Source organism: Triticum aestivum, chromosome 2D (genome assembly GCF_018294505.1).
Source record: "Triticum aestivum cultivar Chinese Spring chromosome 2D, IWGSC CS RefSeq v2.1, whole genome shotgun sequence".
Classification (NCBI taxonomy): domain Eukaryota; kingdom Viridiplantae; phylum Streptophyta; class Magnoliopsida; order Poales; family Poaceae; genus Triticum; species Triticum aestivum.
This window is the reverse complement of record NC_057799.1, coordinates 329,830,806-329,845,577: the sequence shown is the minus strand read 5'-3', so window position 1 is coordinate 329,845,577 and position 14,772 is coordinate 329,830,806. Positions and strand designations below refer to the sequence as shown.

The following is a 14,772-nucleotide window of genomic DNA, read 5'->3' as shown; positions in this document are numbered from 1 at the left end:
TCTCAATTAAACCTAGGCACCATGACCACCCTGAACTCTGTTGTCGTCCAAAAAAAACATAAATCTACTTTAGTCACGGTCAACGCGGGACAAAAGTCTCTGATGAAAAAAAAAACTATGGATGAAACGTACTTTGGGACGGTATTTTGGCAAAGAGTATGTATTCCATTCTTGACAACCTAAATTTTTCCACAGCCCCTTAGGTATTTCTGGAAACATCATACTTTAAAGTAAATAACTGAGAGCATTGTTGCCATGGTTAGAAATTAAATTAGGTTAAATTAGCAATGAAGTGTGCAACAAGCCAGACAAAATCCGAGTTTATACATTTTCTTGAGGGATATCTGAGACACAAGCATTGTGATCTACTCATATATGAGTAGGCGTGATCAACATATATATCTCATCAAAGGACCGTTCGGACCACAAAGCCCACCCGGCTTGAGGTGACGGACCTAGGCGGACCTAGCTCTCCCTTCCTTTCTTCTCGCGCTCGATAGCTCCATGAGATCGAACAGGTGAGCAGCTTATCTCAGCATCTATCTCGTCACAGGAGGACACCGGCCGCAGCAGAGCAACCTCGAGGCACCACCACGTCCGATGCCTCGGCGACCCGACCCCGCCAGCCGCCGCACCCTTCTCTGCCTCGAGCCCCCCCGTCCTCCGCGGGTCTCCTCTGTCTGGCCATGGACACCGACCTCGTCCCCTGCCTTCTCTCGAGCTCGACCAAGCCGCAGCCATGGCGCCGCCGAGCATAGAGCCCTGTATTTGACCTCCTGCTGCATCATTGGGCCCAGCTAGCTGCCTTCCCGTTTTCTGCCCTCCCTTCGGCTTCCTGCAGCAAAGACCACCTCTCTCTCCAGAGTGCTCCCGCTGGCCTTAACTCCTCCCTTCCCATGGACGCAAACCAGCCCCTTCTTCTTCTCCGATTCCTTAGTATGAGCCGGTTTAATCGGGTCTCTCTTGTGTTAATTTCATAATTTTCTTTCCATGAAGAAGCAGACAAACTCCTCATTAATTCTATGAGCGGCTTATTGTTATCAACTCATAGATGTATTTAAATTGGTGAGATTTTGCTAAAGAAAGCGAGGTGGGACTATCTAATATCGACCAATCTTACTTTAATTCAAGGACATACGCTTGGTCAGTTGGACTGCTCCTTAATCCTTATACATCGAACAGGAGGTCGGGAGTTCGACTCCCTGTAGTTGCTTCATTATTTTTTCCACCTCCACCGGACTACACGGTTTTGCTGTTTGGTGGGCTGAGGGCCGAGGCCCAGATGGCCAAGAGATCATCTGGTAAAACTCAGGATGTATCAGGGAGAAGTCCAACTCACGTAAAACAACAGCAACCTAAATTAGTACCACCTTGTTTATATTACGATTTTGTCCATACAAATCGTAAAAGCGTATTATGACATGAGAAGAAAGCGTATTGTGACGGTGAACCCGACAAAGTCAATCCGTGCTTTATTATTAGGGAGACTAGCAAAAGTGCCCGTGCGTTGCAACGGGAGAAACAAATTATCACCCCTAGTGCTTCCCTCCTTGTTGCCACTTCTTTTCTTTATTATCATGTCAGTCACGATGTTCACTACACAGCGAACGTTCCACCTGAGCTTGGAACCAATACAAAATTGCATCGCCTGCATGGAAAGACCAGCGAACGGACGCGTTTGAGATCCCGGGCACATCTGCGCCTTGTGTTTGTGTTATCCGGATTTACGTGGTAATAGTTAAGTACCAGTCCGTGAAGGACACAAACAACCATCAAATTTAACTTTAGTTTAAAACGATCAACACCTTTTTTTTGCGGGCTAACACGATCAACACAAAAAACTGTGCAGGTTGTGAGTTAGAGGTCAACGATTTTTGCCTCATATCCTAGACGGGATGGCGGGTTTGATTTGTTGGGCCGGGTTGCACGGATAGGTTGGCAGGGCACTGTGTTTTCTATTGGTGGAATGCTACACGGACCAACGGGGCAGAGGCCAAGTGGCCCAGGACAGATGATCGGTAGAATAGCCTAGCTCAATATGAAAAATGCCATGGACATACGAAATGGGAGGACCAATAAGATTATACCTCCATTTATATAAATATAAAAAATAGTACATATGCCCATGGGTTACAACAGTTGAAACAATTGACATAAATTTAGCGGGGACTGTATGCGCAAATATAACGTTCAATGTGTTATAAATTTGGCGCAAATTTAGTAAGGATTATAAGTGTAAGGAAAACATGTCACACTCTGTTGCAACGAAAGAAAAAATGGCATGAATTTAGTGAGTATCAAGCACGAAAAAGACGCCACATCGTTTTATTCATAAGATATGAATGGGGCACTACACGCCTGCCATTGATATCCGCACCTCCTTCAAAAAAATCTGTAATTGCCATCTATTTACTTCCTTTCTCTTTTCTTCTTTATTTATCATGCAATTAGTGTCTATTTTATTTATCTTTGTTTCCTTATATCATGCATGTGAGGAATCCAAATTGCCGGCCTATTAATTACTCATGCGATTAATATGGTGCTCACAATAATTACAGTCTATTTCCTTTCTCCTTCCTTTTTTATTTCTCATGGCAAAATATCTATTTCCTTTCTTGCCGACTCTACATAATTACCGTCTATTTCCTTCCTCTCTCTTTTCTTTCTCCTTCCTTCTTTATTTCTCATGTAATTAGCAATTAATGTCTATTTCTTTTCTTGCTGGCCTAATTATGCATAATAGCTATTGCTCTCCCCTTCATTTGTTTCGTTAAGGACAATTCTTATTCATGCCATATTCTTTGCTTAATTTCCGAAGCAGTAGCTTGCTCCCCAATGTTTGTACCGTCGGTCGCAGCAGTCGGCCGGCCTAGCACGCCCGGACCCATTGTTTCGGCCCGAGTACGCGTGGTCTTCTATTCTTGAAAGGCCAGATGCCACCAGACGCCAACGTTAGCACACTCACGAGTCTAGCCTATTCGGTATGATGCGTTTCCACACACCTAGCAGACCAAGGATCGAATCCCTGCGTTGGCCAATTGTTTTCTCTGTTTTTTTTATATTCAAACACACGCACACACAGGATCCGGGTGGGCCAGATCTAAAAAAACGACGTCCAACAAAAGAACTGTTAACTACACATACGAAAAGGCTTATAAATAGTACCACCTCGGATAGCGAAAATAATATAGGTGAAAAACTGAAAGCGTAAATTCACAGGAAGAAAGCGTATTGTGACGGTGAACCCGACAAAGTCAATCCGTACTTTATTATTAGGGAGAGATAGCAAAAATGCCCGTGCGTTGCAACGGGAGAATGCAAGGTGCGAGAATCAAGCTAGTGGCATAAATATTGTATTGGTGCAAATACTTATCATGTATTTTTTTACCATTAAATCACTATTCTTTCTTAATTACAATATACCATGAATAATATTTGCTCTCCTCCGTAGCTCAGAAATAAATGGTTCAAATTAGCGATTTAGTTCGGAAAATCAGCCAAATAAGTTAATAGTACTCCCTCTGTTTCCTTACGTTTTGGTGGTTCAAATTAAACTACCAAAACGTCATATATTTAACAATGGAGGGAGTACTTCTGAAATTATGTATAGAAAAAATTGCGCCCTTGTTGACATGTTTGTTACCACAAATTATTTTACAATGTAAGATTATACAAACAACAATATATGTCCCAGCCTTTTTCCAACACATGACAGAGTAGAGGCCATGTACACATTGTTAAAGAATGAGAATATCAGACTTATATATGGTTGGATGGATTGTACCTACAAAAATTCCCTACAAATAAACATATCTTCTTTGCTGAATGTAACTTCACCAATCAAACCTGAAGAATCCCAGAAAAAATCAATCATAGACTTCACATGGAATCAAACTTTTTTTTCGAAACGGAGGCATAAGATTTCCCTCATCTATTAAATAAGGAGAGAATAGAGTTAGAGTTTTACAGGACACCCCATACAAGCGACATGACAATTACTCACACAAAATGATAGTCCCTAGTTTCTTTGCGCCGGCAGTAATCCATAACTTTGCCTCTCCAATGATGGTTTGGAGGAGAATAGGTGGTGGCGCAAATTTTTGCCGAAATACCCTAGCATTTCGCTCGTTCCAAATGGTCCAAGAGGTGAGCATGATGAGAGAGGTCATGGCATGCCAATTCGGGTTTCGGTCATCGGTTCGCTTGACCCACCACTTCTTGACGGAGTCATCAAGATGCCATTCGGTAATGTTGACGTGAGGTAGCCCAAGCTTCTCGATGATAGATCTCCAAAGCCTAAGTGTGACACGACACTTGAAGAAGAGGTGTGGCCCCGTTTCTTGCTCTCTCTTGCATAGTGGACAAAGACCACAATTGACCCAACCACGCTTCTCCAATCGATCGGCAGATGAATTGGTGCCTAAAACTGCTAGAACAAACATGTTCAACTGAATTGTTTTCGGCACTGGATCAACTCATAATCTTACTTATACATTAAAATGTATGATGCTTATAAACCGAGATAATTTTTTAGAGCAGCTAAAAAATAATGTACAGGGACTGCCCGTAGCATAATTGATGGTTACATGAAACATCTAAAATTTTAAGAATCAAACATGATCCAAGGAAGTGACACACATCTGCAAGTATCTAATAATAAAATCCATATGAAAGATAACCTCCACTGATTGAAAAATTGTGAGTTCCACTCCTTTGCTTCAATAGCAACGGCCACTTAGTCCAGCACATCCCCATTGTCATAGATCAGTAGAAGGCAAAAATGGATACACATCTATATGGGCCTACTCCTATCATAGTTTATACATAGCAACAAACTGAGATTACATATGGCTACATAATAAGATTCCTTTGCATCATAGTGTTCTTACTTTGAAATATGGTAGCACCAAATTGGAAGATTCTAATTTGTTAGTTTTGGCACAACGGAAAATTCAATGCATATACCTACTCAACACCAGGATCAAGCAGCAGCACGTTGAGTGAAACTAACAAATTTCAGTCACTGTCTGCTGGATTTTTTTAGCCATAAGAGTAAGGAAAGCATCTGAATAGATCTCAGTATTCAAAATTAAAATTAACAGACCTACAACATGCATGTTTATGTATAACATGTCTGCAAGCAGTATCTTTTTTGAGGATTACATCAAGACTTAGGCCGACGTCAAGGCTGCATTGTTTTCCTTCCAGAGCTGATCATGGAGTTGGTCCGGGACACCATACGCAACCACAAGGTCTCCATGAGCTTTTAGCATCATTGGCTAGTTCATGAGCCAGCCCATTGTTTGTCCCTCTTGACAGTTCTGATGTGATAATGCCTAAAAATTACTCAGCGCAGATTTAATATCAACAATAATTGGGTAGGACAATGATCTGCTTACAGAATCAGCCCCTAGCTCATTTCCCCACTGCGTAGTCGATCTCCACCACCAAGGAGCCTCAGAATACGTTATACAATTCCTTCAGTCCAACTGTAATAGCGCTGGCTTCGGCCTCCTTGACAATTATTCATGCATCCAGAAATGCAAACACGCCACCAAGCTCTAGCACCTTCGCCTCCGACATGGCAATCAAGCATACTCGGAGCCCATGCAATGGGCCCCACGATGATCTTGCACCCTTGCGGCTCAACCGGCGACGTCGTCGGCGGGTCAAGGCAGCGGCAGAGCAGGCGTGACACAGATGCCACGAGCTGCTTGGCCGCCTTTCCTCAAAATTCAACACAACAACAAAGAGAACTTGGCTAGAGATTGCACTTGAACACTTAGTTGCAATAGAAATGATTAAAACTTTCAAGAATACAAATTTGGCTGTCCGTTACAGTGGGAGATGCAGTGTATACGACGGCGAAAACAGGCAAGGAAAAAAACAGGAAATGGTTAAATGTGCTTTTACATTCTGACAGCATCCTTTTGCCCTGCATCACATATAGTAATGATGTCACAAGCATGCTCTTGACGAGAACGATTCACATGTGCTGGCGACCTGTAGAGGATGGAGAAAAGAAGGACAGAAGAGGGAGGCTTGTATCTATCAAGCATAAATATTTACTGAATAAAATCGATCTGATCCGTACCAACTTGAGCAGGATTGTCGAATAGCTTCCTCTTATATAGCATCTACATCAGAAAATCCGGCACACCAAATATATACATATGTTCAGAGATGACACAGATATCATTCTGACAATGTAAACCGTAATAAGTTACAACCTCCATTACACATGTAATTTTATCAAATTGACAAGGCAAGTTATAGGAATCGTAGCCTCAAAAATGGTATGTTCCTGTTTGAGATCTTTTATAGAATCAATAAGGTATAACGACATTAGGGATGAAGCATCAAAGATCAATTAATAAAATCAGGGATTAGGGAATCATACTTACCTTGTTAAGAATGATACTGATGGAATTAGTGAAGGGATGTGTGGTACGCAGGCCAATGGACCCGTGCATCCTTGATGCACACATGTACGTACACGAAGGTTGCTGGGTTGATACTTGAAAGGAGATCGATTCATCTGTCAGCCGGACATACACGAACACGATTTTGTTTTGTATCTTTCGGGAAAGGCATCCTTTCTTGACTATGTATCCATTACTAAATGAAAGTTATTTTCAGATTTTTTAACTTGGAAGATCAATAATTAGCCTCGATCCATATCGAGTATGTAGCAGTCCCCTGTTTTCCTTGAAAAAGCAAGATTGCGATTGCACATTTTTTATACTCAAATAGTCAAATTAATACATTTTGTTAAGAAAAAAATCCTTTAGGTGTGCCTTTTGTTTCTCGAGGGTCCACTGGTTCTGTAGTATTTGTGTCTAATTTTTTCTAGAATTCATTTTTTACTTTTTGTGTGGTGTATACAGTCAAACTAACTAACATATGCGTTCAATAGTGATTAGAAGGCACTTTCAGTCAGTTAGATGGATAAAGATCAAGCTTGGCACCACAAAAATTGAGAGGAGAACTGAATATGAATTATCCTCCATTAATCATTCATATGATCCTTAGATCATCGATCTACCAGTACTGGCAGTACATGAGTCTAAACAACATACATCTTGTGTGAGGCAAAATAAAATAAGTTTCATGAGTATCTTATGGCCATACCTGACACATAACATTATCTCACCAAATTTATCAAATCCATGGGAAGCACATTTGAAGAATAACAGGTTGAGGAAAATAAGTGCCAAACCAAATTCTTCTGAGATACTCAATTTCATGAACACAGCACTCCCACTCCTCCCTATATTTGCAGCAAGCAGTTCATGAGAAAATCAACATGCAGTAAATGAGAGGTAGTTGAAGAAATATATCAATAACTTGCGCTGAATATAGCTATCTGATATGGATGTGTCGATCCAACATGAGTTATCTCTGTCTCATGCACTGACTATTGTGTTATAGTTGAAAAAGTCAATTGTGAACCCCATAAAACTAACCACTTGTCATTGACGGGAGCAACTTGAGGCCAAAGTCGGAATCAGCTCACGTGTTCTAGCAAAGGAAGATGTGATCTGAACAATGGCAGAGAGATCAGTCCTAGATTTTTTCAAGCAGAACAAATACAAAGATTGCAGAAAAAAGGTGCAGTACTTTCTGACCAGACCAAGAAGAACATTACTTTTTATGACTGTAGATGAAAATTTTACAGAATAATTTGGCAAAAGCTAGTACATACCTCTGGGGTAGCATGTTCGGCAGGGGATGTTCTTCCGGCTCAGATGTAGTACGCTTGGGCGGCGGATTTTCTTCCGGCGAACTCGGCTGAGACGATCCTGGACGACTCTTCAAAAGTTGCGATATGAAGCGATTTAATGGAGATTCCGGTCGAGGGCTCCTTCTAATGGCAGCCAAGTCCCTCTGAAATCTGGGTCGGGCACGCCATGGATTCGTGTTGCAGCACTTATCCTGGGGGAACACGGACTCCGATCCAAATCGGAGACATACGGCAGCAGGAGGTTGAAGATCGTGGTGGTGCGGGAGAAGATTGAGATGCATAGGGAGGGGAACGAGAGCAGGGCGGCGGCGCCGCCAGAGAGGAACGGGCGCGCGGCGGCGGCGGCGCTACCGTACGCATTGAGGAGCCCGTGCTCCTGTGTCCTACACGTATTGTTTTTCTGCAGGCCCATTAAAAAAGGCCCAATCTGGAACGAAACACAAACTTAATTTGCGGGTTAATTACCTAAAATTACAGGAGGGTTAGAACGAATCAGGTCGAACGGACGGACGAACATGCTATTAGTACCACCTCGTTTATATTACGATTTTGTCCATACAAATCGTAAAAGCGTATTATGACATGAGAAGAAAGCGCATTGTGACGGTGAACCCGACAAAGTCAATCCGTGCTTTATTATTATAAGGGAGAGAATCATAAAAGCGTATTATGACATGAGAAGAAAGCGCATTGTGACGGTGAACCCGACAAAGTCAATCCGTGCTTTATTATTATATATATATATATAATATATATATTATTATATATATATATATATATATATATATATATATATATATATATATATATATATATATATATATATATATAGGGAGAGATATACTAGTAAAAATGCCCGTGCGTTGCAACGGGTATAAACAAAAAAATGTATGTGGTGAATTTTTATTGAGCAAAACTGTATTAAAAATACTTAAAAGCACCAAATGTGATTTTTGAAAACAGGTACATATCATTAACGAGTACTTTTGAGTATTTTGCAATAGGAGAGGCTTTTGAGTATTTTTGAGTATTTTTGAGTATTTTGCAATAGGAGAGGCAACGGGTATAAGCCTCTCCTGAAAGTCTAAGCCTCTCCTATTGCAAACCCTGAAAGTCTAAGCCTCTCCTATTGCAAAACCATGTAAGTTCAAGTAGGCTTTTCTTTACTTTGCTTGCAGGGGCATCAATAATTTGTTTTTTAACTTGATCTTCCATATCATTATCCAACCTCTCAACCTGTTTGTCTTTGTCTTATTTTTCAGATTTGTTTCGGTGGTTGCAACAACATCACTACTCATTTACCAAAACTGGAGCCTGCTTCTTTGAGCATCGCATTGTTCTCATCTTCTCCTTGACAATGTTGTGCAGCTGCCTGGTTGGATCTAGCCAATTAAGCTCAAAAGTTGATTCTTTCTCTTCATTAGGCCCAGCAGAGTTAGGAAGGAACCCGACCACAGTCTATATCACGTGCTCGTCAAATCAGCAGGGAACTCACCTAGCGACGCCAACCTGAGCCTCTGAATCTCCTGCTCCTTCTCGTCACACATAGGAGGCAAGTAAATAAGCACGAGAAGAGAAGCATCATCTTGGCGAGTAGGCCCCACGCTGACCTCTCTTGTACGTTGCTGAGCAGGCACTTGCCTGTAGATCATGGCATGTAGAGGCGGCAGCGACGACTGCATGTACTGTGGCATCGGGGGTGGGATCGCTCCCTAGTGTTTGATGATTGGCATGCCTAGCACGCGCCTCTGTGTCCGTCGTCTCCAATGATCCTGCCCCTTTGTTGGCTCATGCGCCGCTGTAGTCGGTGTCGACTTGCTTCTCTCGTTATGCTCCTCCAAGGCGGCGCCCTTCTTGGAAGAGACGTAAGTGGCTGCTGCCGCTCGCCTGCACGGCAACCGGACTTTGAGCCTGAGGCGTGCCTGCGTTGCTTGCGACAGAGCTTGGAGACGATGTGTGCCCCTGATGCACCAGAATGTTGTCGTTGTTGTTCTCAGGCACCACCAGCTCAGGGATAAGTACGCCTTCAAATTCGAATCTGGCGTCACCGTAAAAGAGGAATATGCTAGAAACTCTCACTTTAGTCTGAAACATTTGACTGTTTATTAGATAATAGGAATATGCAATGTTGAACTGGAATTTAAATGTTTTGGTTGCAAGTTAACTCGGGACCACTCTTGTTGTCAGATATTTGTGATGTGAGCAAAACCATTGTACTACATATATAAATTGCATCAATACAGTTTATTTTACAAAAGCACACAATACAGTAATTTAGGATATAGACCAGAGGTTTCTATATAATCTAAGCATTTAAAAGGAACATATTTTCACTCATGCTGCCATAACAATTTGACAATAAGAACTACATTTTCGGCAATATAATCGAGAAATTATCAATCGCTAAGACCCTAGCTAGAACCCAATAATGATTTATAACAAGGATGGTCAAGCAAGAACAAGATCAACACCATCTTTGAAGTTTCGTCAAGCATGTGATGTACAGCAACCAACAATGGTGGAGCAAAGTGAGTTGTACCTGAATAGTGCCCGACCGAAGCGACTCAGTGTGAGATTTCGTAGCCACAACCATGGCAAGCGTGCACAGCCTCACCATGAGAGAGAGAGAGGGCACCAAAGCCATTTTGGCTCAAATAGGATGAAGGTGTTAGTGGTAGGAGAAGAATATGCCCCCTGGTCGTTGCGTAGACAGCTCTGTGCATGCAAATACAATACAAAAAATTATTGAAATTGTCAGCTGAATAGCAAATTCAGTTAGAATTTCGTGTCAACATAAAACCCCAATTTAATGGGATCAAGAAATCTTCTTTTTACAAAAATAATAAACGTATGCGCTAGAACAATAGTTGTACCTAAATAAAGTTTATAGATGCACATGAATAGATCCACACGAACAGAGCCAAACGAAGGGTCGAGTCAGTAACCTCACCATGATCCCGAGATAATTGCTATCCATCTGGAGGCGACTCCATCATTGCTATGGAGTAGAGCTACAGAACCGCAGAACAATATCTTTCCTCATGAAAACCGGGGTGAGAAGAACATGTAGAGGAGCATCATATCAGGTCACATAAGGTGCGATGTCAGGCACGCCAGCAGCCGGCAATGGCATGGAGAAGAAACATAGCAGAAGCAACTGAGCGAGGATGTAGTGGATCAATGGGAAGGTCAACGCAGCAGCTTGGACCAATTGAATTGATGGCCATTAGATAGGTCGGTGAAAGAGAATTGGGTGGCGCTTGGCTAGGGTCTTTCTTTGCAATGTTCTTCTTCTTCGGGATTGCACTCCATCGCCACACTTCCTCGTGGTCTTCTCCATCCCCCTAGACCCCCCCCCCCCCCCCCCGCTTCTTCTCACGCCGTCCCGCGGTCTCGTGTCGCTCGATGGCCTCACTGCTCGGTAGCTACTTCACTGTAACAATGGGAACCAATCTTGTTTAGAGAGAAGTTTTGTCAGTGAAAAGTACAAAATGCATGGATCATCATGAAAACGAATAGCAGTACATCATAACCAAGTGAAGAAATAAATAAGTGAAAGGAACTTGCAGAAATCAATTGCTTATGCAAGGATAATCTGCAAAATATGTTTGTTAAGACAAATCTAAAAACCAAACTGCTTGTGTGACTCTAATTACGAATTAAATTGCTGAACCAAATATGTTTGTCAATACAAATCTGAAAACCAAACTGCTTGTGTGACCTTAATACGAATTAAATTGCTGAACCTCAGTATAGTGGAAAATATATTAATAACCTACAGGGTAAGACTTCCAATCCTATTGTTTGCTAGCATGCATAGCAATGTGACTCCCAGCATACACCAACAATGCAAAAAAATTAGAGCTGGAAAGCATGAATACCTAATACAAAGAACATAATGATGAAAAACTAATCCAAGCTGAACAGAATCAAATCCTACAGCTCATCCATCTTATGAGGAAAGGATTCCTGCTTCCAAAATCTAATTGTCTCTGCAAATTCATATGACCATTATAAGAATAATTAATATATCTCACCATGAGCGCCCAGATCTTATTGGAGCTGCTGTGTCTAGGCATAAAAAGGGCAACACCTAACTGTAACTTCTTTATACGATTGAAGAAAATTTGATATACATTTGTCAAACAATAGGAGCCGGCATACCCATGTGTCTTGAGATTCCACATGATGTAAATTAATTAGCAACCCATTATTCTAGTAACCCAATTAACTCCCACCATCATACAATTTTTTGAATCATATGGAAGGAGAGTTAGTCTCATATGTGGGATTTACCTCAAGGATCTGTGACTGAAACTGGCTAGGACAAACACACAAACACCTTGTGTGCAAACAATAACTGAGGACATCCACAAACACATGTGCGTCTAAATTGAGGTGGAGGGTGGTGCAGAGGGGGCGGAGAGGTCGCGGGAAAGTGCAGCGACGACCGGCCGGTGGTGGCTCTGGTAGAGCGACGAGCGCGAGCCCACCCGGGCGGCATACAACGAGGAGCTCAGGCGCGCGAAGGAAAGGAGGAGATGAAGCAGACTCGTGGTGCAGGGTGCTTCGATCACCTCCGTCATCCATCGGCCGGCGGCCGGCGCGGCACCGGACCAGCTGGCGGTGGCTCTGGTCGAGCGGCGAGCGCGAGCCCTCTTGGGCGGCGTACAACAAGAAGCTCGGGCGTGCGAAGGAAAGGATCAGCTGAGGCAGACCGGTGGTGAAGTGTGGTCCGATCACCGGCATCGGACATCGGCAGGCGGCCGGCGCGGCACCGGATCGACCGTCACGCAGGTCGTGCGCCTCCTGGCGGCTGGGATCAGGAGGAAAGGGAGAGAGAGGAGAGCCCGTGGTCGTGTCTGTTCCTGGGGACGAAACGTTTTTAGTACACATTGGAAAAAGACTGCGGGTTTAATACAAAAAACAGCGGGGAGTTTTTTTAAAAAAATCTACGACGGTGAACCCGACAAAGTCGATCCGTGCTTTATTACAATATATATATATATATATATATATATATATATATATATATATATATATATATATATATATATATATATATATATATATATATATTATTAGGGAAAGATAGGGAAAGACTAGATAAAACAATTAGTCCAACAAACGAGGAGCACTTGTGTTTTCACCGGCGTGGCTGGTATTGGATCTCAAAAGGTAGCATCTCGATAGCCCACTTCATGATCTGGCCTGTGGCATCCCTGTTATTGATGATATCCCCTAGGGAACCTAACTTGTTGACATTTGCTAAAGGTGCAATGTTAGGCTCACTGTATGGAAGTTTGTAGCAAGCAATAGAAGTCTTCCCATAATGAGAAACCAAAGTATCAATCACGGAGATACAAGTGCTTGCAATAGTTGAATGTCGTATAACACAAATAAAACCCACTTGTGCCCCAAAAATCCTAGCACATGTGTCAATCCTTGCTAGTCTTGCTAGTTGAACAATCCTACCAAAAGATAATAAGCCTACCAAAAGATATGTGCGATAAATATTTTTGGTAGTTTTGAACTTAAATAAAATTGAAAACATAAAAATAGAGTGTAAATGTTGTTGGAAGGTGATTCTTATGGTGGAACTACGATACGTATCGAGAAGTTTGACCTTGTGACTCTTGGATTAAGTAATAGGGCCGTCAAAAATACATGTTCTATGTCTATATGTTGGTCAGATCGTAAAAACAACCAATGTTTTATCTTTTTTCTTCATGCAGCACACATCAATTTTTCTTTTGTTATTTTCAAGTAGGATCAAATCATAAGAGACTCATCAAGTTTCCGACCAAGAGTACTCACTTCTGAGCTTCAAAGGGCTGTTAATAGGTACAAGTTTTAAAAGTCTGACCTAGTAAGCTCCCTCACACCGTTTTGTTTCATGACACAAAGGCTTCGAATGTGTATCCGGCGATGTGACGGCCGTAGAAGTTTTATGAGTCGTGTGCTTTTGTTTGTTTCTATTTTCAACCACTCTTCATAATTGTTCATGAACGTCATTTGATAGCCGCTTGCACAAACTTGTGTCACAAGCAGTGAAATGTATTCGACTCTCTCACAGGCAAGGGAAAACCAGCTGTCGAGGCAGGCCAACAACCTGGTCAGCTCTTTTGTCTTATATATTAGTGCTTTTCCTCGCTCCAGCTACTTAATTTTCTGCTCATATTTACGTGTATTTTAAACCTTTTTCTGTGTATTGGTAAATCACAAACTATACAACTCTTGCATAAGAGTTTGATGAATTTAATGTCAATGTTGCATCCTTCAACCGGGTTGACCTAGAGGACTACTCGAAGCAAATAAAAAATCACCGCAAGGTTCATGAAGGGGATTTCTTTTACCCCAGAGGGAGTTCAAATGCTAGACAAACTTAGTGATTTGCATAAACATATGGTCGAATTACAAAAATATAATGAACCCCTCAAACATCTCAATGGTAGTATCAATCGCATGAATACCTTGATTACTCTTTGCAACAAGCGATTGTATATTTTGGATCTAAAGATGGTTTCTTTTCCAGAAAATTTAGGGAAGCATAAAGAGCCACCCGGGTTTGAGAAAAACCTTACAAAAGTTGCCAAAACTACGAATAACAAAACTTAGATCCTTGCTTTATGCCTAGCTAAGGGCGTAAAACTAGCGCTTGTTGGGAGGCAACCTAATGAAAAAAAAAATATTTTTGCTTTTTGCTTTCTGTTCTTGAGTGTTTGCACAATTATGCTACTGTTATGATTGTTTTTTTGTGTTTTAATTAGTGTTTGGACAAACTAGAACTTATAGGATCTTCTTGGGTGATAGTTGTTTGATCTTGCTGAAAAAACAGAAACTTTTATGGTCACGAAAACAATTCTTATTTTTTACCAGAGCGTGATAAAATGCCAATTATTTTTGCAGAAGATTAATATACAAATTCCACAGGTCGTCCTATTTTTGCAGAATTTGTGGAGTTTCATAAGTATTCGAACAATTCAGATTGCTACAGATTGTTCTGTTTTTGACAGATTCTGTTTTCT

General features: G+C 41.7%; 1 protein-coding gene and 2 long non-coding RNA genes across 8 annotated transcripts; all 3 read right to left on the bottom strand.

The window, feature by feature from the left end:
• Positions 1-5,370: 5,370 nt before the first annotated feature.
• LOC123053002 (uncharacterized) lies at positions 5,371-8,177 on the bottom strand. 3 transcript variants are annotated; one of them, XR_006425250.1, is made up of 5 exons: positions 7,706-8,177; positions 7,467-7,541; positions 6,095-7,270; positions 5,840-5,935; positions 5,371-5,722 (listed from the first exon to the last, which is right to left on the bottom strand). It is a non-coding gene; the product is annotated as an uncharacterized lncRNA (long non-coding RNA). The 3 variants fall into 3 exon arrangements; XR_006425249.1 differs by having other exon boundaries at positions 5,840-7,270; XR_006425248.1 differs by having other exon boundaries at positions 5,371-5,935.
• Positions 8,178-8,637: 460 nt separating this feature from the next.
• On the bottom strand, positions 8,638-11,098 carry LOC123053001 (uncharacterized). Its single transcript, XR_006425247.1, has 3 exons — positions 10,695-11,098; positions 10,284-10,459; positions 8,638-9,829 (listed from the first exon to the last, which is right to left on the bottom strand). It is a non-coding gene; the product is annotated as an uncharacterized lncRNA (long non-coding RNA).
• Positions 11,099-11,108: 10 nt separating this feature from the next.
• Positions 11,109-12,613, bottom strand: LOC123052999 (uncharacterized). 4 transcript variants are annotated; one of them, XR_006425246.1, is made up of 3 exons: positions 12,041-12,613; positions 11,626-11,736; positions 11,109-11,177 (listed from the first exon to the last, which is right to left on the bottom strand). XR_006425246.1 is itself a non-coding variant. In XM_044476373.1 (2 exons), the coding sequence occupies exons 1-2, from the start codon at positions 12,491-12,493 to the stop codon at positions 11,175-11,177; spliced, it is 456 nt and encodes a 151-aa protein (XP_044332308.1). In that variant the 5' UTR covers positions 12,494-12,613; the 3' UTR covers positions 11,109-11,174. The 4 variants fall into 4 exon arrangements, 2 of the variants coding, with proteins under 2 accessions (XP_044332308.1, XP_044332307.1); XR_006425245.1 differs by having other exon boundaries at positions 11,626-12,613; XM_044476373.1 differs by lacking the exon at positions 11,626-11,736.
• Positions 12,614-14,772: the final 2,159 nt, after the last annotated feature.